The following is a 24,804-nucleotide window of genomic DNA, read 5'->3' on the forward strand; positions in this document are numbered from 1 at the left end:
TATGCTACCGCATTGAAGGGTCATAGAGATGAACAGAAACAGCCTGAGCTCAGGGATGGATTACCGAACGGCCCAGGCCCAGGGGCCCATGAGCTCAGGAGGCCCTTAAACCAGAGCCTCTGCGTGAAGTCGCTGTTATGTCTCTTATTTGTGGTTGTATTTAGTTAATTTGCTGTTGGCTTTAATTGAGTGTACCTGCGCTGTGTTAGAAAATGTGTAAGTGTGCCAGGGGCGTAACTATAGACAGTGCAGAGTGTCACTATTTAAATACGACTGTGGTCAACGATGAATTATTTTAGGATATGCAAGAGCACCTTAAGCTATACCCTTGAAATGGCAAACTTGTCTCTGTCATCGTTTTCAAAAATGTTGGGGGGAAATCATCAGTAGCAATCTATAACATAATTATATGCTTATCCTACAAAAAATATAGAAACTATTAAAAAAACGATTCAATTAAATCTATAATTTATTATTTTCTTTGTTATTTTTGTCATATACAGATATGCAATGAGGATTGCTGGGTATTATGTATCTTGTTGTCCAATGTCAAGTCTCTATTTGATAATGAGACGAGACGATACGATATAGCTAGACAGACGTTTAGCCTTGCCATATAGCTCATCATCGCCTGTGAGCTGACTACAACAGGGACATAGCAATAACGTTTCCTGCAGAACTGCTGTCATTCAAGCTGCCGTAACAGGTTGTTATAATTAAGGAGTCAGGTCGCCGCCGAGCGCCTGTTTCATTGTGTATGTGTTTTTCAGATGTGGGTTAAGCTGCTGTGTGTCCCGCCGTACCAAATCATGCCTTTCATCAATGTTTTTAAGAACGCTTCAGCACTTTGACCGTTTGTTTACGTTGCTGCGTGTCAGAGCGCTAACCATGTTTCTGATAGCTTTCTCTTTGACCTGTCTACTTTCCCAATACAATAGCCAAAGTATCTTATTCGAGCGTAAAATCCAACACATTGTTGGTCAAATATATACGCCTAATTGTGTTTGTGTGTGCGTGTTGGCGTGTTTTGCGAGCGCACAATTTTTTTCCCGCAAGGGGGGGTGCTTTTACATGTCCAGGCCCAGGGGCCCATGGTTTGATAATTCGTCCATGCCTGAGCTGCGACCCGTGTCTCCTGCTTGTTCATTTTGCATTTGCGCAAACCGAGTCACGCCTGACAAGTGACAGAAATTGGGAGGTGCGCGACCAGAAATTACACCAAAGCAATAGGAGCACCAAAGCACCAAAGGAATATAAAGTTCAATGTGGTTTGACCAGGTTAACATTAAAGCGCAAATTGCAGAGATCACCTTAATGTGAGCGATTGAGTAACGTTTGTCTCATTCTGAACACGGGGATAATCTAGGCATATTTGTATTCATTAGCATATTCAAATTAGTGTAATTGAGGGAGGAGAGAGGGTAGATTGTGGTGCTCATGCATCTGCGCAAAATTTCTCCTTGGTCGGGATAAGGAGAATCTTTGCACACGGTTTCGTCAGATTAGTTTTGTGCGTAGCCTACAGCTTTCCAGCTTCGTGCAAACGCTATGTTTAAAGATAAGGATGGATTCTATGCAAGGATTTGTACATTTATAAAACAGTTTAGATTCCATCCCAAAAAGACATTTGCGCAAACCTTAGAATCTACGTAGGAAGGAAACTATTTTGAAATATAAAACCAGACAGTGCGCACCTGCATGCGGTCTTCGCGTTACCAACCTTCGTTGAATTGTGCGTGCACGAGCATCATATTCCTCCCATGCTTTTCTGCTACTCTGTTTTATACGTTTTTTAATTCTGTTAAGTTATACGGCTTAATACACAACTTGACTTGTTAACCGAACTTTTACGAAGTCATACGTCTAAATACACAGCTGACTTGTTAATCGAACTTTTACACTGTCAAATAATATGTTAATAGTTACAAGCTAGCGTAATAAACTGAGTGTTAGGTTAGGTCTGTAGTCAAACTTGGCTTGGCTGTTTATTTCACATGGTGTTTAAGTTTGCTTAGCCCCCAGCACACTTTGTATGCATGTAACATGTTATTGAAATGACTTCCCCAAAATGTCATACAAAAAGACGTTTTTATTCAACAAGAATACTGCATCTCATGTTCAATTCCTTTATTGAAGAAATGTTTTTCAGAGAAATAGAAAACCCTGGTGAAATTATTACCAAAAGGTTTCAAATTAATGTCTTTGAAACAAATCTATTTATTAGCCAATCATTCATTAATATTACTTCCGTCAATACGTATCGTCTGTCCGACAGGTCAGATGAATGGTCTAAACCAATATATACATATTTACATGTATATATGTCTACGTTAACCAATCAATACATAGAATTACTTCTGGGGGAAGCGGATTGTCTATCTTGCCACCCATGGTCTACCGATCATAGACATATATAGGTATATGCTATATCCTATCCTATGTCTATCTATGCTACGCATATACTAATTTAGCCTATAGCATACTCATACCTGTAATGATAGGTGAAATATTACTCCAAACCACTAGGTGGCTGCAACAGTAACTGTTTTTAGTAAATAGAGCATCTATGATCTGGAGAAAGAAGATCGAGATTCGAGACAATGCAAAGCCATGCATTAGTAATGTGCTCACCGAGTTTATTAGTTCAGTTTCTGCCTAAGTAGTAACATTACATGGTACCAGGAGTGGTCCGACAGAAGTCATGGACAGTTTGAAGCCGCCTGAACCTCTGAATTGGAGCGGAAATGTGGATTGCGAGTGGAGAACGTTTAAGCAACGATTCACACTTTACCTGCAAGCCCTCGGATGGGATACCAAGCCAGATGCGGATAAGATTGCACTGCTTCTTGCTTTCGCTGGACCTCAAGCTGAGGAGGTATTTAACACATTTGTGTTTGCTAGCGAGGATGAAGATGAAAAGTTTGAAAAAGCCGTGGGAAAGTTTGATAAACACTGTTCCCCAAAGAAGAACGAGACGTTCGAACGGTATGTGTTTCGCTCACGCACACAAGTGCAAGAAGAGAGCTTTGTTGCCTTTGTAACAGACTTGAAGCTGAAAGCTACAACGTGTAACTTTGGACAACTTAAAGATTCGATGATACGTGATCAAATTGTCTTCGGAATTAATGACCAAAGAGTGAGAGAGAGGTTGCTACGAGAAACTGATCTTACTTTAGCTGGAGCTATGAAGATCATCAAAAAAAGAAGGAAGAAGCATAGAACACGTAAATATAAGCAACAAGAAGATACGGAGTGCAAACGGTGTGGCTCCCAGCATGGACCTACACAATGCCCAGCATTTGGAAAAGTCTGTAACAAATGTCAAGGAAAAAATCACTATACAAAGCAATGCTTTACCAAGGGGAAACAGAGCGGAGGTGAACGTGTGCATACAGTGGAAGAAACGGCTCTTGAGGATTAGTTCTTTGTTGGCATGGTAATTCCAATACAAAGAGACTGAACAAATGTCAAATGTGAACAGTGTGGAGCAGGACAAGTGGATTGTGCCATTACAAATAAATAGAGCTGTCATTCCTCTTAAGCTGGACATGGGGGTGGGGTGGGGTGGGGGGGGGGGGGGGCAAAGCCAACTTAATGAGTGAACGTGACATCAGAGCCATGAAGGTAAAACCACACATTCATCCCAACTCAGTGAATCTAAAAGCCTACAATGGACAGCAAATTAACACAAAAGGCATGTGCTGACTGAAAGTGAAACTTTAAGAAAAACAACATCGAGCTTATGTTTGTTGGTTGTTCCAGATGGACATGACTCATTACTAGATGACAAAGCATGTGAAAATGAAATGTAGGCTTAGTTAAGTGTACTGCATCAACAACGCCAGTGCACAGCATAGTGTAGCTTCAATTGTGGATCAGTATCTTCAAGGGCTTTGGTGTCTTACCATCCCCCTTTCAAAATACAACTGAAGGAAGATGCACAGCCTGTTGTCCATGCTCCTAGGCCTGTTCTAGTGGGCCACAGGTTGATGATGAAGCTACAACAATATGATTTCGACTTGATCTACACATCGGGGTAAGCACATAGCACAACCGTCCAGAGCAACAACACGGAGTGAAGAACAGGGTGAGTGCACGACAGACACTGGCGTCACTCTCCACGTGAACCTGATCCCCGAGTCACTACCTGTGTCTGACATGAAAACAAAGCAGATTGCTGCAGAAACACTAGAAAGATGCATGCTTACAGAGAGTCATCAAGCTTCTGAATGAAGGTTGGCCAAGAGGTGAGTGTACAGTACTATAACATAAGAGGCCACCAGAGTGTTGTCAATGGCCTGCTTCTTAGGAAGAACAGAATCATCATTCCTCATTAGGGCTGAACGATTTGGGAAAATAATCTAATTGCGATTTTTTACCAAAATATTGCGATTGCGATTCGATATGCGATTTTTTTTTTTATCCTCTTTTTTTTCCAACAAAACGTAATGAATGTTACCAACACAATATTAGATACATTTAGTGTAAAATATTCTTTCCCACATTTTACATTTTTATTTAACTGCTCATTACAGAAACAAGAACAACAAATCGGTGGCTTTGCCACTGTGCATTTAAGTAATTTAAAAAAAGTAATTTTAAGTATAAACACTAGGCATGCACTTTTTAAACACTGTGTGCAAAATGTACCATCTTAAAAAAAAATTTTTTTATTTATTTATTTTTTTTTATTTTTTTTTGTGACCACGTTTTTTTTATCGCGAACGTTGCGGTTAGAAAATCGCGTTCTATCATATCGCGATTAAATCGCAAATGCAATTAATCGTTCAGCCCTATTCCTCATTCACTGAGACCGGAGATGCTGAGAAGATTGCATGAGGGGCCCCTATGTATGGCAAATTGCAAGAGAAGAGCCCGCACAGCCATCTACTGGCCAGGAATCAATGCAGACATAGACAGGATGGTCTCAAGTTGTGACACCTGTCTGAAACATCAGGCAAAACAGCCAAGAGAGCCCATGACAATCACACACATACCTGATGAACCATGGCAGGAAGTTGCGACAGACCCGTTCCACTTCGATGGAAAGAATTACCTTCTGGTGATCGAATACCTGTCAAACTACCCAGAGATAGCACTGCTTTCCAACATGTCTGCGACTTATGTGATCAAACACATGAAATCCATCTTTGCGAGACATGGAATTCCCCAGATTGTCTACAGTGACAATGGTCCATCATACAGCTGTAAACAATTCAAGAGATTTGCTGAAGAATATGACTTTAGACATGTGACTTCAAGCCCTCTGTATGCCCAGTCAAACGGTAAAACGGCAGAGAAAGGAGTGCACATAGTCAAACAGTTGCTCAAGAAAGCGCAAGACAGTAATTCAGATCCATGTCTACCTTTGTTGAGTTATCGAGCATCGGCACTTGAACATGGCCTGTCTCCTGCTGAAATTCTAATGGGACGTAGGATACGTCTGCACCTGCTTGCATAGTAAATAGAGACCGTAGATTGAGGCAATGCAAAGCCATGCATGTGTAATGTAATCACTGAGTTTATTAAATAAAAGCACTAGTTCATCAAGTTCAGTTTCTGCTTAGTAGTAACCTTTACAATACATGAGTGGTGATTAATAAATATCCAGTTAGAGGTAGGTTTATTTTAATCTGGTACTGATCTGAGCTGCTGATCCAGTTTTACACTGCAGTCATTGAGTCTGTTCTCTGCACATCCATCACTGTCTGGTTTGGATCGGCCACTAAACTGGACAGGAACAGACTACAACGGACAGTCAGGTCTGCAGAAATGATTATTGGTGCCGACCTGCCCACCATCCAGGACCTGTACACCTCCAGAGCCAGGAAACGGGCAGGGGAAATCATTGCAGACCCCTCACACCCTGGACATAATCTGTTCCAGCTCCTCCCCTCTGGCAGGCGCTACAGATCTCTGTACACCAAAACCACCAGACACAGGAACAGTTTCTTCCCCCTTGCCGTCACTCTTATGACAAATTATTATATTTTATTATTATATTATATTTATTTATTTTATCCTAAGCTGTTGTGTTATACTGTATATTTTCAGTGTAAGTACATTGAGAGCCACTAAACCCAGAAAAAAGTCTGTGTATGTGAAAATGTACTTGGCCAATAAACATGATTCTGATTCTGATCTTCGTGATCCCACCATCATGTTTGAAAAACTTTGCATTGAGCTATATGCATAGGTGAAGGGGTGCGTAGAAATGCGCACCTTTTTAAGTAAGTAATGATCTCTTTTTTTGAATAAAAGTATAATTTGATTAAAAACATTTTCGAACATATTCGAAGGCTTTGTACCCTGAACATATTTTTCTCTCAAATACTATTGTCCCCATGGGTACATTTGTGTTGTTGCTTCACGTTGTAATACCTGAGGCACAACACTCTAGCAGGGGTTTTCAACCAGGGGTCCGTGGCCCCCTGGTGGTCCGCGACATGAGCCTATGTTGATCAGTTCACCATTGAATTTTTTTATTTTTATAAATTCGCTTTGATATTTCAACACATTTCCAGATTACTCTTGAATATCGTGAAAATATCGTGTTATAGGCAGAATATCTGTGCAGGGGGAGGGGGCGTGGCGGCGGCGGTTACAAACACGCACGCGCTGCAGGCACATCAGTGGGCCGCAAATTACTTTCTGGTCAGAATGGTGGTCCCTGGGACAAAACCAGTTGAAAACCCCTGCTCTATAGGAAAAAATAGAAAATCCATGGACAGAAATACATAGCCAACAAAACCATAAGACTTATTAGGCGGTGTGTTTAGTGGTTTATATTATATTGCAAAATGTACAGAATCTTTCAGCTCATTAAGAACGATTAAGAGTTCTGAACGATGCAGACACAAATTCGTTTATAAACCTGTTTAATTTGCATTGTAGGACTCCGATGTCTGCCAAAAGATTTCATCTCCTGAGAGCAGAATGGGAGACAGATCACAGAGGACTCTCCTCACTGGCCCGAGTGCACATTGTTCATAGAGAGATTGAAGGTTGAGATGATGTCTAAAATGAATGTGTGTTATTGAGTTGGCTGTCTTCCATCTCAGATAAGAGCTCAGGTGTGAAACCCAATAGGTAGTATACCAATGACCTGTTCCTCTTGCAGTTTAGCTTCAAGAGATCAACTTTCTTGACTCTACAAAGCCCCCCATGACATTATATATAGATATATGATTAGATGGAAATAAATATAGAAAGCTATGAATGAACCGTGACCACAGTATGGGTAAGCGATCATCCATATTTAATCTCCACAGACTTGTGTGGAATGATCTTGTAGAAATACAGTGGAAGTAAATACATTTGAGGAAATGCAAAGAATCCTTTTCTTACACCATCGTTTATTACAAAAACATTTTTTTTTTTGCAAAACTAAATTTGTTATTTAAAGTCTTCTTGTGATAAATAAAACATATGGTTTATTTCACTAATGGATACATCCTTCAGTCTGGGTGGAGATCCATTCTGACCGCAGTCTATTCGTTGACCTTTGGCATAGGAATCTAAAAGACGAAAAGACAAAGACTTAATAGGTTTGAATTTATGGCACAACCCTTGAAACCTCCAGTGTTCGTTGAATACCTATGTAAACCATGTAAAATGGGATACATGCTCCAACCACCGTACATTTCCTGAAATTCAATATCATATTCATGTAAGAGGTTTCATAACACAATGACCCCAGAACTAAACTCAGCTTCCAAACAAGCTTCACACACCTATGCAATCATTTATGTGTTTGATTATTTTCATGTGAAGGGGAAACAAGTAATGGACATTCTTGAACCTTCTCAGGCTCAAACTTTAAACATGCTTTCCATTTCTTAAACTCATTAACATAATGGTGATTAGGTAAAACACATTGGGGCCTTTTTTAATTGCAAAAACAGCTGGCGGAAACAGACTGTTCCACCCAGCAGGGTTGTCTTAAACTCCGACAATAAACTTCACTTTCCGCCACAAGGCTTGTTCCCAGAATAATTATAAGTAAGAAAAGCCATGTCAAGGATAACATTTCAATCTAATTAACATTGAATACCAGTTACCTGAGACGCACCTAATACGCTGCTGCTTAAGATCATGCTTTCGTATCATCGGTGCAGAAACACTTATCATTTCAGCAATGTAAGCTATACATGTTTTGTTTGAGCACCTAGCTGCGAGGTTGCAAATCTGTTCCATTAGATGGATTTACACTCTAAAGCAGTGGTTCTTAACCTGGGTTCGATCGAACCCCAGGGGTTCGTTGAGTCACTCTCAGGGGTTCGGCAGGGGTCAGGACACACACATATAGCCCGGTTCACACTAGCAATGTCGGGCCGTTTTTGTCGGCCGTCAAAAAATTGGCTGCCGATAATTTGGCAACACACAACACGGCGTGTTAGATTACAAATATTTTGTTGCTTGTGCATTTCTGAACTTGTATCTGAAAGGCAACAGCACAAGTCACATTAAATATATACCTATGTTTTGAAGAAATCATATTTTATTTTTCCAGTTACGAAGGGTTCGGTGAATGCACTGATGAAGCTTGCAGGGTTCAGTACCTCCAATAAGGTTAAGAACCACTGCTCTAAAGGGTTATTTTAACTCAGTCTGGGTTGTTTTCTGTAACTCAGCGGCTTGGTCGCTTTAACTCAGCTGTTGGGAAACATGCGATTTCGGAGTCAAATAAAGGTTTGTATCTATACTTTTTTCCCCCTTTTTTTATCCAGCACAGACATGCCCTTGGTAAAATGATTGAATTGTGATTGATACTAGCGCAGCTTGCTAGCTCATTTTGTTGATAGCCAATAATGCTAACATTAAACTTGTTAAACGTCATCCTGATGTAAAGCTTATTTATAAAAAAGGTCAGGTAAGTACAAATCAATGACTGTATAGAGTTGAGGCTACAGTCGATGGTCCAAGCCAATCACTGAGATCCCCAAAGAAGGACATGAAATTCTCTCTATGCTACAAGAGCTTCACTAGCCATCCCTGGCTAATGTAAATGACTGATGCGCGTTTATTCTGTTTGATTTACAGGTCTAACATTACACCAAAAACAGGTGGAAACAGGTGGAATTCTCCATCATGATTGAAATGCTTGCTTTTTAAAACTAGGCCTGTTGTGAAATAAAAATCTATTGTCTGAAGTCTTTCTGCTTAACTTCTTTTATTGGACTGAATAGGCTACCTGTCATTTTAATATTTGCCTGGATAATCGATATTAGGCTACATTTGCACATTTGCATAGGAGAAGGTGTGACTTTCAACTTAGTGAAAGGTTTTTTGTATTGTATGTATTGTGTTTTAATATGAACTAGCATATGGTTTTGAAGCTACTGGGTGAAATCACCCATCTGGCTAAAATGGCTGGTTAAATCTAGTGAAAATAGCAATGCTAACCCAACTCATTTGGGGTAGAATGACCCGGTATTGTGCTGATCCTAATAATCCAGCAGCTGGGTTAAACTAATGGCCCATTTTTCCTGGGTTAACCCTTTATAACCAGCGGTGTGTTGGTCCAACATTCACCCCATTTTGGTTGTTTGCAAGTGTAGATTATTAAATTGAATGTATTGAATATTCTAGGCCTAAATAAATAGTCAAGAATGGATGTAAGATGGGCTATATTGTTGATCTCGACAAATAGAACGTTAGCTTGTCATGGACTCTAAGTGAGCAAGGCTCAAAATATAATAATTATAATTATAATAATAATATAATAATAATAATAATAATTAAGACCACATACCCTGATTAACAATGTAACAGTCAGTTCAAAGGCAGGTGGCTAGGACATTCTAAAACAGGTCTGACAAGCTACAATAATGTGTAACAAAAGAAGCACTACTGCCTATTCCTGGCAAACAAACATCCAGAACCAGCGGCAATATTGCCATTTTTTTTATATTGTAATCTTTTGTCTGATGCATTGAGTTTAAAAGGGCCTGCTGGACAGCGCCGTTGGTCTGCTTTAATCAAACTTTTCACTAGTTAACTTCGGCCTGGCCCTGCCCACTTCATGCCCTCGCCCACACCTTTAGCACCTGTCTGCAGCATGCCCTCATGCGGGCACCACTGCCCATGTGCTGCTGTTTCTGACAGCCGTTCACGCCTCTAAAGTAGGGCCACTGTGTCTTAGTTATCAAAACTGATACACATTCTACACACACAGATTCAAAGTAGGGCCACTGTGTCTTAGTTATCAAAACTGATACACATTCTACACACACAGATTCAAAGTAGGGCCACTGTGTATTAGTTATCAAAACTGATACACATTCTTACACACACAGATTCTAAAATAAAAAAAAATCTGAATGTTGAAATTCGTACCTGTGATGTTATCAACTGAACAGAGTGGAGCTGTGTTGATCATGTTGATCCCAAACAGAAGGATTACACAGAATGTCAAACCGACCAGGAGATACACTGGCAAAGCAAGTGCCCAGTACCTAAATAAAAATGGGGGGAAACACATAAGAGATTTGTTGCAATATATGGTGCACCATACTGCCCACCATCCATTTCCCCACATGCCAAGGCCATAATGCCTTCTTGCCCACACAGAGGGCAGTGTCAACCCCTGCAGGGATGATCTTTCCACGGTCGGATAAAAGACATAGGGCACTGTTCACACATGGCTTTGGACAAATATGGACAAAGACAATAATAAGATAGGAATTAGATAACTCAGATCTAGTTCATAACAGATTACTCAGGATGACCTCATGATACTAAAGAGCATTAAAACAGGCAACAATGAACAACCAATGGGTCACGACACAGGCCAGTGGAGATGAAGCCGGTGGGCCAGTCCGCCATGTCATCGGCTCAAGATTGTGTCTAGGGCTGAACGATTAATTGCATTTGCGATTTAATCGCGATATGATAGAACGCGATTTTCTAACCGCAACGTTCGCGATTAAAAACGTGATCTAAAAAAAAAAATAATAATTATATATATTTTTTTTTTCTTAAGATGGTAAATTTTGCACACAGTGTTTAAAAAGTGCATGCCTTGTGTTTATTCTTACAATGACTGTTTAAATTACTTAAATGCACAGTGGAAAAGCCACCGATTTGTTGTTCTATATTCTGTAATGAGCAGTTAAATAAAAATAAAAATTATGGGAAATAATATTTTACACTACATGTATCTAATATTGTCTTGGTCATATTGAAATCATTCATTACGATTTGTTGGGGAAAAAATTAGGATAAAATAAAAAAATCGCATATTAAATCGCAATCGCAATATTGGGGGGAAAAAAATCGCAATTACATTATTTCCCCAAATCGTTCAGCCCTAATTGTGTCCCTTACAACACGGGTTACATTCAGGCCAAAAGTGGATTTGGGAGTAAGGTTTACAGGGCTGAGTGTAACTGATGGCAGCAGATATGGAGTTGTGCAGTGCACAACCTCATTCATTGAGAGAGAGTTGCTTAAAGGCGCCTACGGTGTTTATTGCAACAAGCCACACTGTGCGACATGAGTCTAATAGATTTGGGTGAGATGTTTGATGTATGTAGATTGTTACGATGATAACAGCTGCTGAATCGTGTGTTTGGCGCCAGTGGCACGTCGATCAGCGCGTCCATTCATGCTGCACTCAATTGGGTTGGTTGGTAGATGTAGGTTGTAGCAGCAGTCACATGGTGAGATGGTCATCTTAAATCTGTTTTCCCAGGCTACCTTTGGTCCCAAGACTGTGACAAAAGTGGCCATCTTTGAACCCCTCGCAGTGTGACATAGGAGCACCCTTTTGGAGCCACACCCAAAGATATCGCCACATTTTTCTTTCACGTCATCTTTTGTCTGGGACAGCCTAAAAATCACATAGTGTATACCAGACCTAAGAGAAGTGTTATCATGAAGGGGCTGGCACACATAGGGTGATACCTCTTTGCTGGCACGCCTACCATCTGGTTTCCACCCTGTCCAGTTCTGCCATGTGCAGTACGACCTTCAAATTAGAATGACCCTGGAGCTAACGTAGGGGCAATGAGCAAATACAATAAAGCACAAGATGACCTTGGGTCATTTTTTGTCATTAGGCTTTTTTGATGAAATTTGACATTTCACCTATTACTTTAATTCCGTTTTAATCCGTTTCGGCTCATTTTGTTCACCCAGAGGTAGATTGATGGCTTAAAATGAGTGAATAATATGTGCCACAAGTGACCCAAACCTTCTAAGGTTGTTGTTTGCCAGCCATCAACAGAACAGAAGACTAAAAAAAACATTATTTGCAGGCGATTGGGAAGATGAGCGAATTCATTTGACAGGCTACGGAGGTCTGTGTTGAATAGGGGGGCGTGGCCGGAGCGGAGTTCAGCACAGACGTGACATTTTCTCCCCGCGTACCCCCTGAACCACTTCGCGTACCCCTCGGGGTACGCGTACCCCAGTTTGGGAACCGATGGGCTATAGCATATTACATCCATGTTAGGCTACTTACTTCTGGGGCCAGTATGTTAATCCAACTGAGTGAAGCCAGGCCTCTGGAACAAATGCCCATACTAAATACAAAACTAATAAAGACAAAAATAGAATTAATAACAGAGAGAACCACTGGATTACAAATTATGTAAATGGTACAACAGAATGCAAATGTTAGACATTTAACAATAAAAGTCATGCAGTGCATTGTTTTTATCTCTAACTCAATTACAATTCAAATATATTTCTACAATATTATACATCTGTTATCAATTTGTTATGACCAGCCAAAGACATTGGGCTATTTTAGAACATTGAACACAGAACTCAAGATGTGCCAACCAACATAAGCATATCTGAATGGGATCTTACACAATCCAAATTGAGAGCTCAAGAAAAGCACAAATCCATAGATGGCCCTTTCTGGCAGAGGGGATGGTGAGTTCTCCACCATATTCTGAAAACAAGCACATTGAGACATTAAAATCCTGCACATCCAACATATAGATAGATGCATGACTATGATTCTGTACCTTTACCTGGACACAAATAAAATAACTTTCAGACAGCTACACACCACTGTAAGACTATATAGCTGATCAACCACCTGGCGACCAGTTTAAGCTGTTCTTCCAGCTGGGCCGCTGTGAGAGGTGGTATCCACATGTAGCCAAGGCTACATCATTTCATCAAGAAAGTAGGATGTCTTGTGGAATCACGAGGGGCTAGGTAGTAGAGGGGTGTAGCGTTCCCCAAAAGGATTGGTTGCCACGTCACAAAATGTGCATCTGTTTAACTCCTCAATGTCACCCACCAAATTTGATACTGAACCAATCAACTTATTACTGCTATTGTTTTATACAATTCCCAGTTTGCTTCTCTCATTTTCCATCTAGGAAGTTTTTCCTCTTCCAATTACATAGTTTGACTCCCCATTGTACACCAGATGGGGGGGGAATGATCACTTCCAAATGTACAACTTTGAAAAAACGTCCCATTCACTTGTCTTTGCTAGCTGCTCAGAAACTATAGTGAGTGCACTTTATCAAATATTGTACCTCTTCCATCATTTAAACAAACTAGTTATCATCTATCAACTCCTGAATGGTGTGCCCATTTATGCGTCTTTGTTCTTCCCCAAACAGTACTGTGTATGTTAAAATCCCCCGGATATAATCATTTTGCCATTTTCTGCCCTATATGTTTTCAAGAATCTCTGTAGTTATCTACAAAAATCTTGATATTTATTTTGCAGATCCATACCTCAATAGCAACAAATTCAAAATTCATTATCTATATTTAAGAAACTAACGACCTGTAGAAAAAAAATTAAACTTGCCCCTACGCACTGTTGTGTATCCTTGAATTACAAAACCCAGTTGTGACTCGTGTATACAAATCATGTTTGGTTTATCTGACAAGACTTCAATAAAACTTTTCAGCTCATGTCCGATAGCAATTATGGGGTGATGTTATGTTGGGTTCGCACGTGGCCACCCTGAGTAATGCCCTGATGGCGGAAGGTCAGTGGACAACTGTCGCCCGCGGCACGGGCTCCTCGGTTTTCGGGTGACTCCCTTCCAATTTAATTTTTTTATTTACTCATTTATACTTCTTCTGTCACTTTCACCCACCCATAACATTTCTATAGATGTTACCAAATGCTTAAAGCAACACTATGCAACAATTTGACACTTCTTGAGGTATGGTTTTATAGGCAACTAGTTTTGGTACCATCCTCAAATTCATTTTGATAGCATATGGTCATGTGAAGGACCACTAGCCATCCAGGATATGCACTATGTAGTTCTATGTTCCAGGCTAGAACACCCTGAAAAAATGGAAGAAAAGCTTTCACAGCACAGCCAGCGACACTGCCAAGACACCAGTTAGTGTGTTGGCAAGCTAATATCAGTGCCAACTGGTCTGTTGATGGTGTTTGCATGCCTTTTAGGTAGTTAGCTTGCTAGTTTTTGGACAAATTAACTTATTGCTGCTTTAACATAAACGTTTTAAATTGGCTAAGTCAACATCATTTTTTTTGTTTTACCTTGAGAGCCTTAGCCTAGGACTACCATGAATGTATTCTGTTTAGCGGTTGGTATTGTAAAAGGACTATGCCAAGGACATGATTTAAAAATACCAGGAATTCCTATGTTATGTTATTTCTTTATATCCCCGATATATGCTTGCTGGCTGGGCACGACGTCACTGCACTACACCAAAGATTTTAGAATAGCCAACTAACCGCCTCAATCGTCTCTGACGATATGCTAGCCTACTTCATTTGACTAGGGATGTTTATGATTCTCGTTATGTTTATTCGCCCTCAGCCCGCGCCCCCCTTGCTTGCCCCCCGCGTCCCACCTGAAGGACCTGCCAAACACACCAAAGGTTTCAGGGGTCGGAAGTAAAACAAAAGAAATGTGGTTTTCCAGACCTACTCACCAACTGATAAAATACAGGAAGAAGGAACGGAAGACTCCTAGTTCCGTGATTCTAGCGACAATAGGCGGCGATATGGCCGCGAAAAGCGTCAAAATAATAGTCCACTTCAAATTTTTGTTTAGAAATCTGGTTTGACAAATGTTTCAACACTTTGCAAGATACATGCCTGTTGTGCTGCTAACTTGCCTAGATAAATACAATGTATATGGCATTTGCGAATTTTGCCATTTTAGCAGGCTCATCTTGCAAATAACCATGGAATGAGTAGATAGCCTATTAACTACTCAATATTTAGGTTTTCATTGTTTATTATGTTTTTTTTCTCCATTAAATCTTTTATAGATCACCACATCTGGAAAGTTGCATTTCACACCAAGGATCACATAGCTGATTAAAAACCATTTTAGTTTATAGCCTATTGCTTGTTAGTCATAGAACATCCTATACATAAATAAATTGAGCATAAATCATGTTTAATACGAATAAGTAGGACAGGAGTTGTGAGTTGAACTTTCTGATGGAGATCATTTCCAAACACTGTTAATGACTTAGGAATATAATAATCAAGTGCCTTGTATTATTAATTACCTTATATGAATCATGTACTTATGTAAGCAGGAACATGGCTTTTCTGTGTTTCTGCGTGGGTGACCGCCCGGTCCCTCACAGTAACTAAGATTATTAGGTGCCACTTAGTCTGCATATGTACAAGAGCATGTTTAGACCAGAAGTGATAAGAAGGGTCGAACTGTGCTTCTTCCGACCTTCCATCCTTGCTCGGACGTGAGAAATCCACCACGTGGTTTTCCCTGCTGAACGCTCAACTTCTGTCTATATAAACCTTGTGCGATGTGTTTATCATTGCTTCACTTTCAGCATTGTGCTGGGAGTGAGCCAGATTGCAATTGTTGTTTGTCTAATAAATATACTTATATGCAGCTCCGGAGTCCTGAGGTAACTAGGGTGAATTTTCACCTATCACTTTCCCATATTATGTGACCTGTTTAAAACATATATGGATATGCAATACATATTGTTAACACACACACTGGTGAACCCATTATGACATTTTAACATTCCCACAAGTGAAGAGAGAGAGAAGCCAACACATGACAATTGCTCTTTCGCAGGTTACTTGAGGTCGTGGATGAACCTGAATTAAAAACCCATCATGAGTATGGAGGGGGGGGGGGGGTCTGGGTTGTCAGACACCACTGTTGTTGACTCTTGTGGAGGTGTTGTGGGCCCAATTCAATGAAACCCTGATGAAGGAAGGTGTCTGCTTGAGAACCCCCAGTGAAATGCTCACAAAGGCAGCTTTGTTGATGTTGTATCCTGCTGCTCTGGTTCTATGTTTGGGCCGTCATGTTGTGTTTAGCGATTGTGAGAGGAGAATCTAGGAAATGTGCCACAGTGCAGGTTTCCTTAATGTGACGCACTGAACAGCTGTTGGGCTGAAACAGGAGTTTGTGGGCATCGGTGAGACCGTCTGTCGTCAGGAAGAAACTGTTCTTATGGCGTGAGGTTTTGGTCCTGATGGACCACAGTCTCTTATCAAAGACCTGACCAGGGTGCTCAGGGGCCTCTGAGGTCATGCAGGTCCTGGAGCAAGGGCAGCTAGTCACCCTCTCAGCAGAACGCATGATAGGCAGCAGTCTGCTCTTGTCATTGGCAGTGTATACAGATGGTGACACAGTAGTTTAGGATGGAGTGCACCACGATGGCCTTCTTCAGTAGCCTCGGGAAGTTCATCCTCTACCGAGCCTTCTTCTAAAAGTACTTTTTTTCTGAGTAAAGGATTTCGTTTCACCGCGTGTCAAGGATTTGACACAATTTGTTATTTTCTCAGCCACAAAATGTCAAGTTCATCAGTAGGCAATTATTGTAGGCAATGCATACAAAACATACCAATCTAAATAAGATTGTTTAAAAATCAGGCAATCGACATCGTTACTCAACGAATAAGTAAAGATCCTTGTATTAACCAATCATTAATTAATATTACTTCTGGGTATACCGATCGTCTACCCTTCTGTTGGTAGACTACAGTATATCTGTCCAATATGGTCACCGCTGAGCGGTGCACGGTGACATATAAGATGAAGGGGCATCATAGAGTGTGATTAATCAGCTTTTTTTTCTATAATGAAATAATCGAAGTTAACCTCTTAATTTGACAACCCTTGTTCTTTGTATTTAAAAAGGCATTTCAAGCTTTCTTCCAGTTTGATTTGTATCTTCCAACCTCTACATGTACACACACTTTGTTATGTATTTATTTTCTTCTTTTTTGCATAATTAAAAAATGACTAATGACTAAAGTGTGGACTTTTATTTTGAAAATAATTACGAATGGCAGCCATATTGAAATTTCCATTATTGTCATCGGCTACACGCTGCTACTCGTAGTTTGTATGTTTATCTATTTTGTGAAGAAAGACGTCGACACTTCGAAATTCAGGTGGCTGTCAAGAAGACGTGATTGAGATTACGGTCTCCATACTGCCAATCCAGTTTGGCAAAGTTTTTTATTTGTTAAACAGATGATTGCGTTGGTGTAACAAATGTAAGTTAACTAACATTGCATCAAATCCGTAAAAAACTATCGTTTACATATAGCATACCCTTAAAAGATACGTGGTCGATCACATTCCACACGTGGTTAGGCAATTGTTTTTTGAACGTCAGGCATATCCGACTATAACTTAAAAGTAAGGCTTCTTTATTATCAACTAAACGTCGTAACGTTCGTTTGCTATATTAGTATCGGACCAATACCCTTATCTCGCTAGCTAGCTATCTAGCTAACCAACTTTTAACTTCGAACGCCCAGGTTGTTATCCAGGTGTGAACATCGGTAGGATCAGATGTGGATGGTTGAAGCTGAAACTTTGGTAACGTTAGTTTAGGTATTAAGCAAAGGCTGTGTAGTTGGCCAAGGCACGATAACTATAGTTCACTATTGGTGAATACATTCTTTTGGGGAATTTAAGTTTCAGCAACATGAATGTGCGACAGTTCCGGTGTTACGTAGTATTGGTGTTTTTCCTACGGTTTGCTCAGGGTGTGAAGGCCATACCCAAGAAATTGTTTCCCATGACTCTTTGTGTGTTTATTGTTGTTTTACATAGTTATCGTAGGTATATTATTTGTCAAGGTATACAGAACTGTTCTTATCCGAAGATTACAGTCTTAGACCAGTTGCAATGTTTTTCGAAGAGGCTTAAATGTTAGCAAACAACCAGACAATGCGAATCAACTTATATAGGCTAATATTGTGCGTGTATAGTGGTCTGTCTACAGAAATCATGCCGATTTTTTCTGATGTACAAGAGATGTCAATCTAAACATATTGATTGACCCTAAGGTACATTGCATTTTGTCCTGGTCTCATGGTATGTACCTTTGAGGGGACAAAGCTGTTTTCTTACAAACTTCTACTTTTGGGTATATCCATATCTATCCTGTTGGATTCACTTGATAGTCTTATTCAGTCAATAATCTCAATGTATCTCTGGGCCACTTTATAGATAGTCTTTTATGTCCTCTTCCTTGTAAAGCAGTGTATAGCATGCCGACCACGCCCCCCCCCCCCCCCCCCCCCCCCACGAAGTTTTGCCGTATTTTTTTAATATTTTTCACATGCAAATTACCCCGCCCCCTCCCCCGCTACAAATCCCCCCCGGGTAAAATAGGACATTTAGTCACCCTACATAAGAGCAAATTCACGCAGAGGCTCTGGCTACCTTAGGTAGGCCCGTTCGGTAATCCATCCCTGATCATGACCTTACTGAATATACCCAATATGGATTGATACCCTATTCCATGATGGGTCTGAGTCACCATTAACAACAACAGGATTGTAGGACAAGTTTTATTAGACCATACATACATACCAAGCCCAAACGTGCACACACTGACAACAAAATGAGCAAGGATTACAGGTTACGCTTCCACTACGTGTTTATAGAAAAATATGTTTTCTAGCGTCATTGCAGTGAACTTCTTGTGGGCCTTGTTACTCTAATGAAACAGGTAGGCTACAAGCAACATGTATAAGTGAATGGGTGAGATGTGGCTAAACTCAGTATACTGTTAGCTGACTAACTAAACATGTTAACACCAAACCTCCACTTTCTCATGGTGAGTGGAAGAGGTAACATGTAGAACATTTCTCAAAATTGTTATATAGATTTAGTGTCTACTCACTTTATTAGAACTATATATTTAGTAACGTATATATTTAGTATTCTCATCCTATATCTTGTTTGAAAAAATATATTGTGTAACTTATATACCGATATATAGCCTAGTCCTACCCATACGTCTAGGAGGCGCTGCGATTTGTACACACTCCATACAGCCCGTTTTTCCATTGATTTCCACTTCGAGACTGATGTTTTGGGAATCACTTCCATTGAATTCCACTTCGAGACTGATGTTTTGGGAATCACTTCCATTGATTTCCACTTCGAGACTGATGTTTTGGGAATCACTTCCATTGATTTCCGCCCTGACTAATGTGGCGTTGCCATAGCCCGAAGAACCAGAGGCCAATGGCTAGTTCAATTAGCAGGTATAATCTATCTTTAAATGTTGACACTGTTCATTTGAATGAAACATTTCGCAATCATGTTTTCAGGTATCAGATGATGTTGGAATTGAGTGGTGGTGGTGGAGATGAAGAGACAGATGGACAGCCTGCCGGTGTCAGTTCAGTGAGTACTGATTATAAACCATATGTATGTCAGTACTGATTAAACTATATGTATGTCAGTTCAGTCAGTACTGATTATAAACTATATGTATGTCAGTACTGATTATAAACCATATATGTATGTCAGTACTGATTAAACTATATGTATGTCAGTACTGATTATAAACTATATGTATGTCAGTACTGATTATAAACCATATATGTATGTCAGTACTGATTAAACTATATGTATGTCAGTACTGATTATAAACTATATGTATGTCAGTACTGATTAAACTATATGTATGTCAGTTCAGTGAGTACTGATTATAAACTATATGTATGTCAGTACTGATTATAAACTATATGTATGTCAGTACTGATTAAACTATATGTATGTCAGTACTGATTATAAACCACATATGTACATTATGTCAGTACTGATTATAAACTATATGTATGTCAGTACTGATTAAACTATATGTATGTCAGTACTGATTATAAACCACATATGTATGTCAGTACTGATTATAAACTATATGTATGTCAGTACTGATTAAACTATATGTATGTCAGTTCAGTGAGTACTGATTAAACTATATGTATGTCAGTTCATCTTAATTTCTTGAAGTTTGTCAATATGTATGCTTATACCCCCAGGACTCTGACACAGAAGATGGTCCACTCTCCAATGTTTTTTCCTATGGTAAGAATCTTCTCCAATGTTACATGATCAAGTAATCTGAACGTAGAGCAAGAGTGTCTCAGAAAGGGTATGATCAGGTCAGTCTGAATGAACAGTATGGAGTGAGGGCATGTTTATTTCAAATATAGAACATATACAAGAGATACAATATTCTGTGTTTTAGTTAAAAATTAAGTTTGTAGTTTTTCTTGTATGCTTAGAAATGCTATGCAGGGGAAAAGGTGTCATTTCTCAACTTTCTGCCTCTTCAATCTTGCTTCAGATGTTTTGTAGCCATGTTTTATGGCTATGTCTTTCCATGTAGCTAACATCAACATGTTGTGACTTGCTAGGCTTCAATCAGGAAACATGTCAGCATATTAATGTTGGATAGATTTACTGGTTATATAGGGTAGCACAAGAGTACATGGCTTATTCTTTTTTTCCTTTTTATGTTTATATTATATATATATCTAAGTCTAAGTTTATATACGTCTCCCTGAAGCCCTCTACATCTTCTAGTTAAAAATTGAGAGAACAAACATAATAAGATTAAACTGATTAAAGAAGACCTTAAGAATTAAGACCTCCAATGTATCACAATGGAATAAATAAATAAATCGTAGTACGAATGACCTGTTTAATTCTATTTGCAACAGAAGAATGATGATATACTGATATAAACATACCTCTTAAGACACTTCCCGTTGTTCTGTAGAGGAAGTACTGGCAGCATGGTATCTGTTAAATACTGCTGTAAAAAAGAGAGTGAGCCATACGCTGAGGATTTCTTCGTTCTGGTGGCACATTCTACTCCGCCAAGATGAAAACCACGCCACCACCCGATGGGCCATCAGAACAGGATTCATCGAGGCAAAGTAGGTGGCAGAATGGGTCAGTATGTTGTAGGGGTGGGAAAAAAAATCGATTCTTCGATTTCTCTCGATTCTCTCTACAACGATTCTGTTTCGATTCAGAAAAGTTCATAATCGATTTTTTGTGTTGAAATGCAAGCTGCATCGATTATTGCATTGTTCATTGAAAGTCATAATTGTGACAAGGAAAAGCTTTTTCTCTAATAAAAAAATAGAGGTAATTCATCTGTTGATTTTCTTTAATTATCAAACACAAAGTAGGAAGTGATTTGAGACTTAAATGTTTTAAAAATCGACATGCATCGATAATCGTTTTATCGGTTTAGAATTGATAATCGATAATCGGTTTAGAATCGATAATCGGTTTAGAATCGAATCGTTGACCTCTGAATCGGAATCGAATCGTGAGATGTCAAGAGATTACCACCCCTAGTATGTTGTGACATATACACAGTTTGTCTGTCAAACCAATAAACCAATCAAATGATTCCTTTTTTCCGTGTCAGTGCCTGTACCGATTTAAGCCTGCAGAAACTGGAGCGCATTGAAACCTTGGAGAGCATTCTCAGCGCCATGGAGAGAGGATGGGTATGTGTCTGTTGTTCTTCATGGAGAGAGGATGGGTATGTTTCTGCTGTGTTTTAGTGAGGCTGATTGATTGTTGTGTTGTTGCTAATGTCTTTCCTTTTGGTTTCCCCCACAGTTATCTGACAAACTAACAAAGCAATTAATACCAATGAGTGCCTGTTTTCAGTTGTCGGTAAGTGAATGTTTTTACTGTCATTTTGTAAATTTCACTATGGTTTTAAGTCTAGTTTGTCATGACTTTAGTTCATTCAATACTCAATTTACAAGGGTATAAATAATATCCAAAATACTAAAATGGCCTTTGACCTTGACTTGGTGGGGCTTGGTGGAAGAGTGGTTAGTGTCGCGGTCTTTTAAGCGGATGACCCAGGTTTGATCTGTAAATCGCTTTGGATCAAAATGTCTGCTAACCTTGCTAAATACAACATCAGTGTGTTCCTAGGGGAAACCTGTGACTGGTGAATACATTCCAAAAGTTTTGGTATTAAGGTATTTCTGTTAAAGAGTAAAGTGACTAGACTAAAGTTTTGTAAGTTACAATGACAACAACAAACAACAACAACAAACCTATGTGTCAAACATTGTTGTCTCTATTCATTCATTCATTCATTCATTCATTCATTCATCATTTTTGATGTTTTAGTTCTAGTCAGGTAAATGAAAGGAGATAATAAGGTCAGCAGAACTACATAAAAAAAAAAGTGAAAATGGATTAGAATAGAATTATTATGTTGACCTCTTTTTATAGGTTTTGTTTTTTGAGACCACGAATTAAGAGTAAGATGAATTATGTATCAGTAGTCAAGAGACTGGTCAGTCAGTGTTTGTGGATGAAGGGATGACCAACTGCTTGGGAGTGTCTGCACCGACCCATCCTGGGTGTGGACACCACCGCTGAGTCTCGCACAGGTGTTTACGGTTATTGGTACTTTTTTTTATAAGTTTCTTGCCACCAGTGCAGTGGTACTTAGATTGTGTTATTCCAGTTGAATGGCTACAAGTGAAACATGTCTTCACCGCGTTCTTTGATCCTATTCTGGGTTCGCATCCCAAGAGGGGATTCTCCCACTCCACACCCTAGACCCTTTAGGGTGCCATAATGTTTGTCGCGTTGGTCGTCGCGAGTGTGTCGTCAATACAGCGCAACCATGGCAACTCTCCAATCCCCCCATGAACAGGTTTAGCCTTGTCTCCTGTCAATAAGGAAGAAGTCTCTATGCTTCCTCAACGTGGTCTCGTAGTCTCGCTTACAATTTCACCTGCTCACACGCATATAGTCAGTGCTTCACTCTGTTTGGGGAAACCTTCCTACATCATTCAAACAGCCTCATGGTCACTCGTTTGCTTAAGAAAGTGTCACATAACCCAGCTGACGGGAAGAATTCTAGACCTGTCTCCTGTCTTCCCTTTTTTGTGAAAGGTTATTGAAAAGGTTGTCTTCAAGCTAGTTTCAGATTTCCTGACTCACAATAATGGGCTAGACCCCAAGGGGACCTCAGGGATCGGCACTTGGGGCCCTCCTATTCTCTATTTAGACCACTTCCTTAGGTGACCTAGAAGATGGGTGCTCCTCTCACTACTATGCAGATGATGTATCTAGGGGCGACAGTGGTACAGGAGGTAGAGAAGTCGTTTAGTAATCAGAAGGTTGCTAGTTCGATTCCCTGTCGAAGCGTCCTTGAGCAAGACACTGAACCCCTAATTGCTCCTGATGTGCAGTGTGCCATCGGTGTAAATGTAAAATGTGTATACATTGTAAGTTGCACATATGTAAGTGGCTTTGGATAAAAGCGTCTGCTAAATGACTAAATGTAAATCTACTGGTGTTTCTCCCCGGAGGACTTCATGTCTCAGTGATATTTCGGTTTGGATGATGGGCCCTCACCTTCAGCTCAAGTCTTTTGAAACCTGAGCTCCAGGCGATCCCAGCCAATCCGGCTATGCCACAAAATATTACATTTACATTTAGTCATTTAGCAGACGCTTTTGTCCAAAGGGACGTACAAGGGAGAGAACAGTCAAGCTAAGAGCAATAAAAAGCATGGTGTAACAATAAATACTACTTTACATGAGAATTAGAAAACAACGACCTAGAAAAAAGGAAAAAGAAGTGCAGGAATGTAACTGCTGAAGTGCAAGTTAAGCGCTAGTTAACATCCAACTTGGTTCATCTTCATTGCTCCCAGTTTAAACTGCGCAAAACATACAGTAAGTGGTATGATTGACCAACTTAGAAGCTCCATGGTCAGATAAATTGTCTCTAGGTTTCGTCGGTTCACATGCTATAATATTGGGATCAGACCCTATCTCACCACGATACGCTGCACAACTCCTTTTGCAGGCCCTGGCTATTTGTAACCTAGACTATTGCAATGCGATTTTAAAGGGCCCGCCTGCACATGTAGTGAGACCGTTGCAGATGTGCTGTGGTGGCACGTGTGGTCTTTGATCTATCAGCCAAAGAGGACGCATGTAACTCCTCTGCAAGTCACCCTGGAGCTCCACACACACACACACACACACACACACACACACACACACACACACACACACACACACACACGTAACTCCTCTGCTGGTCACCCTGGAGCTCCACACACACACACACACACACACACGTAACTCCTCTGCAAGTCACCCTTCACTGGCTACACACACACACACACACACACACACACACACACACACGTAACTCCTCTGCAAGTCACCCTGGAGCTCCACACACACACACACACACACACACACACACACGTAACTCCTCTGCAAGTCACCCTCCGCTAGCTCCACACACACGCACACACACACACACGCATGTAACTCCTCTGCTAGTCACCCTTCACTGGCTCCACACACACACACACACACACACACACACACACACACACACACACACACACACACACACACACACACACACACACACACATGTAACTCCTCTGCAAGTCACCCTTCACTGGCTACACACACACACACACACACACACACACACACACACACACACACACACACACACACACACACGTAACTCCTCTGCAAGTCACCCGTCACTAGCTACCTGTAGCTGC

The 24,804-nt window shown here is 40.2% G+C and overlaps 2 protein-coding genes across 5 annotated transcripts in view; one reads left to right on the top strand and one right to left on the bottom strand.

Moving 5' to 3' along the window:
* Positions 1-7,335: 7,335 nt before the first annotated feature.
* LOC105902083 (phosphatidylinositol glycan anchor biosynthesis, class P) lies at positions 7,336-14,967 on the bottom strand. 3 transcript variants are annotated; one of them, XM_031572665.2, is made up of 5 exons: positions 14,896-14,967; positions 12,820-12,904; positions 12,467-12,539; positions 10,339-10,457; positions 7,336-7,517 (listed from the first exon to the last, which is right to left on the bottom strand). In XM_031572665.2, exons 2-5 carry the CDS (start codon positions 12,899-12,901, stop codon positions 7,396-7,398), a joined length of 396 nt encoding a protein of 131 aa, XP_031428525.1. In that variant the 5' UTR covers positions 12,902-12,904; positions 14,896-14,967; the 3' UTR covers positions 7,336-7,395. The 3 variants fall into 3 exon arrangements, with proteins under 3 accessions (XP_031428525.1, XP_031428526.1, XP_012685068.2); XM_031572666.2 differs by having other exon boundaries at positions 14,815-14,900; XM_012829614.3 differs by lacking the exon at positions 14,896-14,967 and having other exon boundaries at positions 12,820-13,373.
* A 2,303-nt stretch (positions 14,968-17,270) lies between these two features.
* Positions 17,271-24,804, top strand: part of ttc3 (tetratricopeptide repeat domain 3) — a 32,928-nt gene continuing 25,394 nt past the window's right edge. For both annotated transcript variants that reach the window (XM_031572667.2, XM_031572668.2), the window contains exons 1-6: positions 17,271-17,461; positions 19,538-19,613; positions 20,252-20,297; positions 20,995-21,154; positions 21,658-21,739; positions 21,855-21,911. In XM_031572667.2, the coding sequence (XP_031428527.1) occupies positions 17,460-17,461; positions 19,538-19,613; positions 20,252-20,297; positions 20,995-21,154; positions 21,658-21,739; positions 21,855-21,911 (423 nt within the window). In that variant the 5' untranslated portion in view covers positions 17,271-17,459. The remainder of the gene's footprint in view (positions 17,462-19,537; positions 19,614-20,251; positions 20,298-20,994; positions 21,155-21,657; positions 21,740-21,854; positions 21,912-24,804) is intronic.

This window comes from Clupea harengus, chromosome 8 (genome assembly GCF_900700415.2).
Source record: "Clupea harengus chromosome 8, Ch_v2.0.2, whole genome shotgun sequence".
NCBI classification, from domain to species: domain Eukaryota; kingdom Metazoa; phylum Chordata; class Actinopteri; order Clupeiformes; family Clupeidae; genus Clupea; species Clupea harengus.

What these genes read in the sequence shown, in the direction of transcription:
- LOC105902083 (XM_012829614.3), bottom strand. Translation starts at nt 12,964, where the DNA reads ATGCATCTATCTATATGTTGGATGTGCAGGATTTTAATGTCTCAATGT. An exon ending in GAGCTCTCAATTTGGATTGT is followed by an intron (nt 12,540 to 12,819) that starts GTAAGATCCCAT and finishes TGTCTTTATTAG; the next exon opens with TTTTGTATTTAGTATGGGCA. An exon ending in TTCAGTTGATAACATCACAG is followed by an intron (nt 7,518 to 10,338) that starts GTACGAATTTCA and finishes TTCGTCTTTTAG; the next exon opens with ATTCCTATGCCAAAGGTCAA.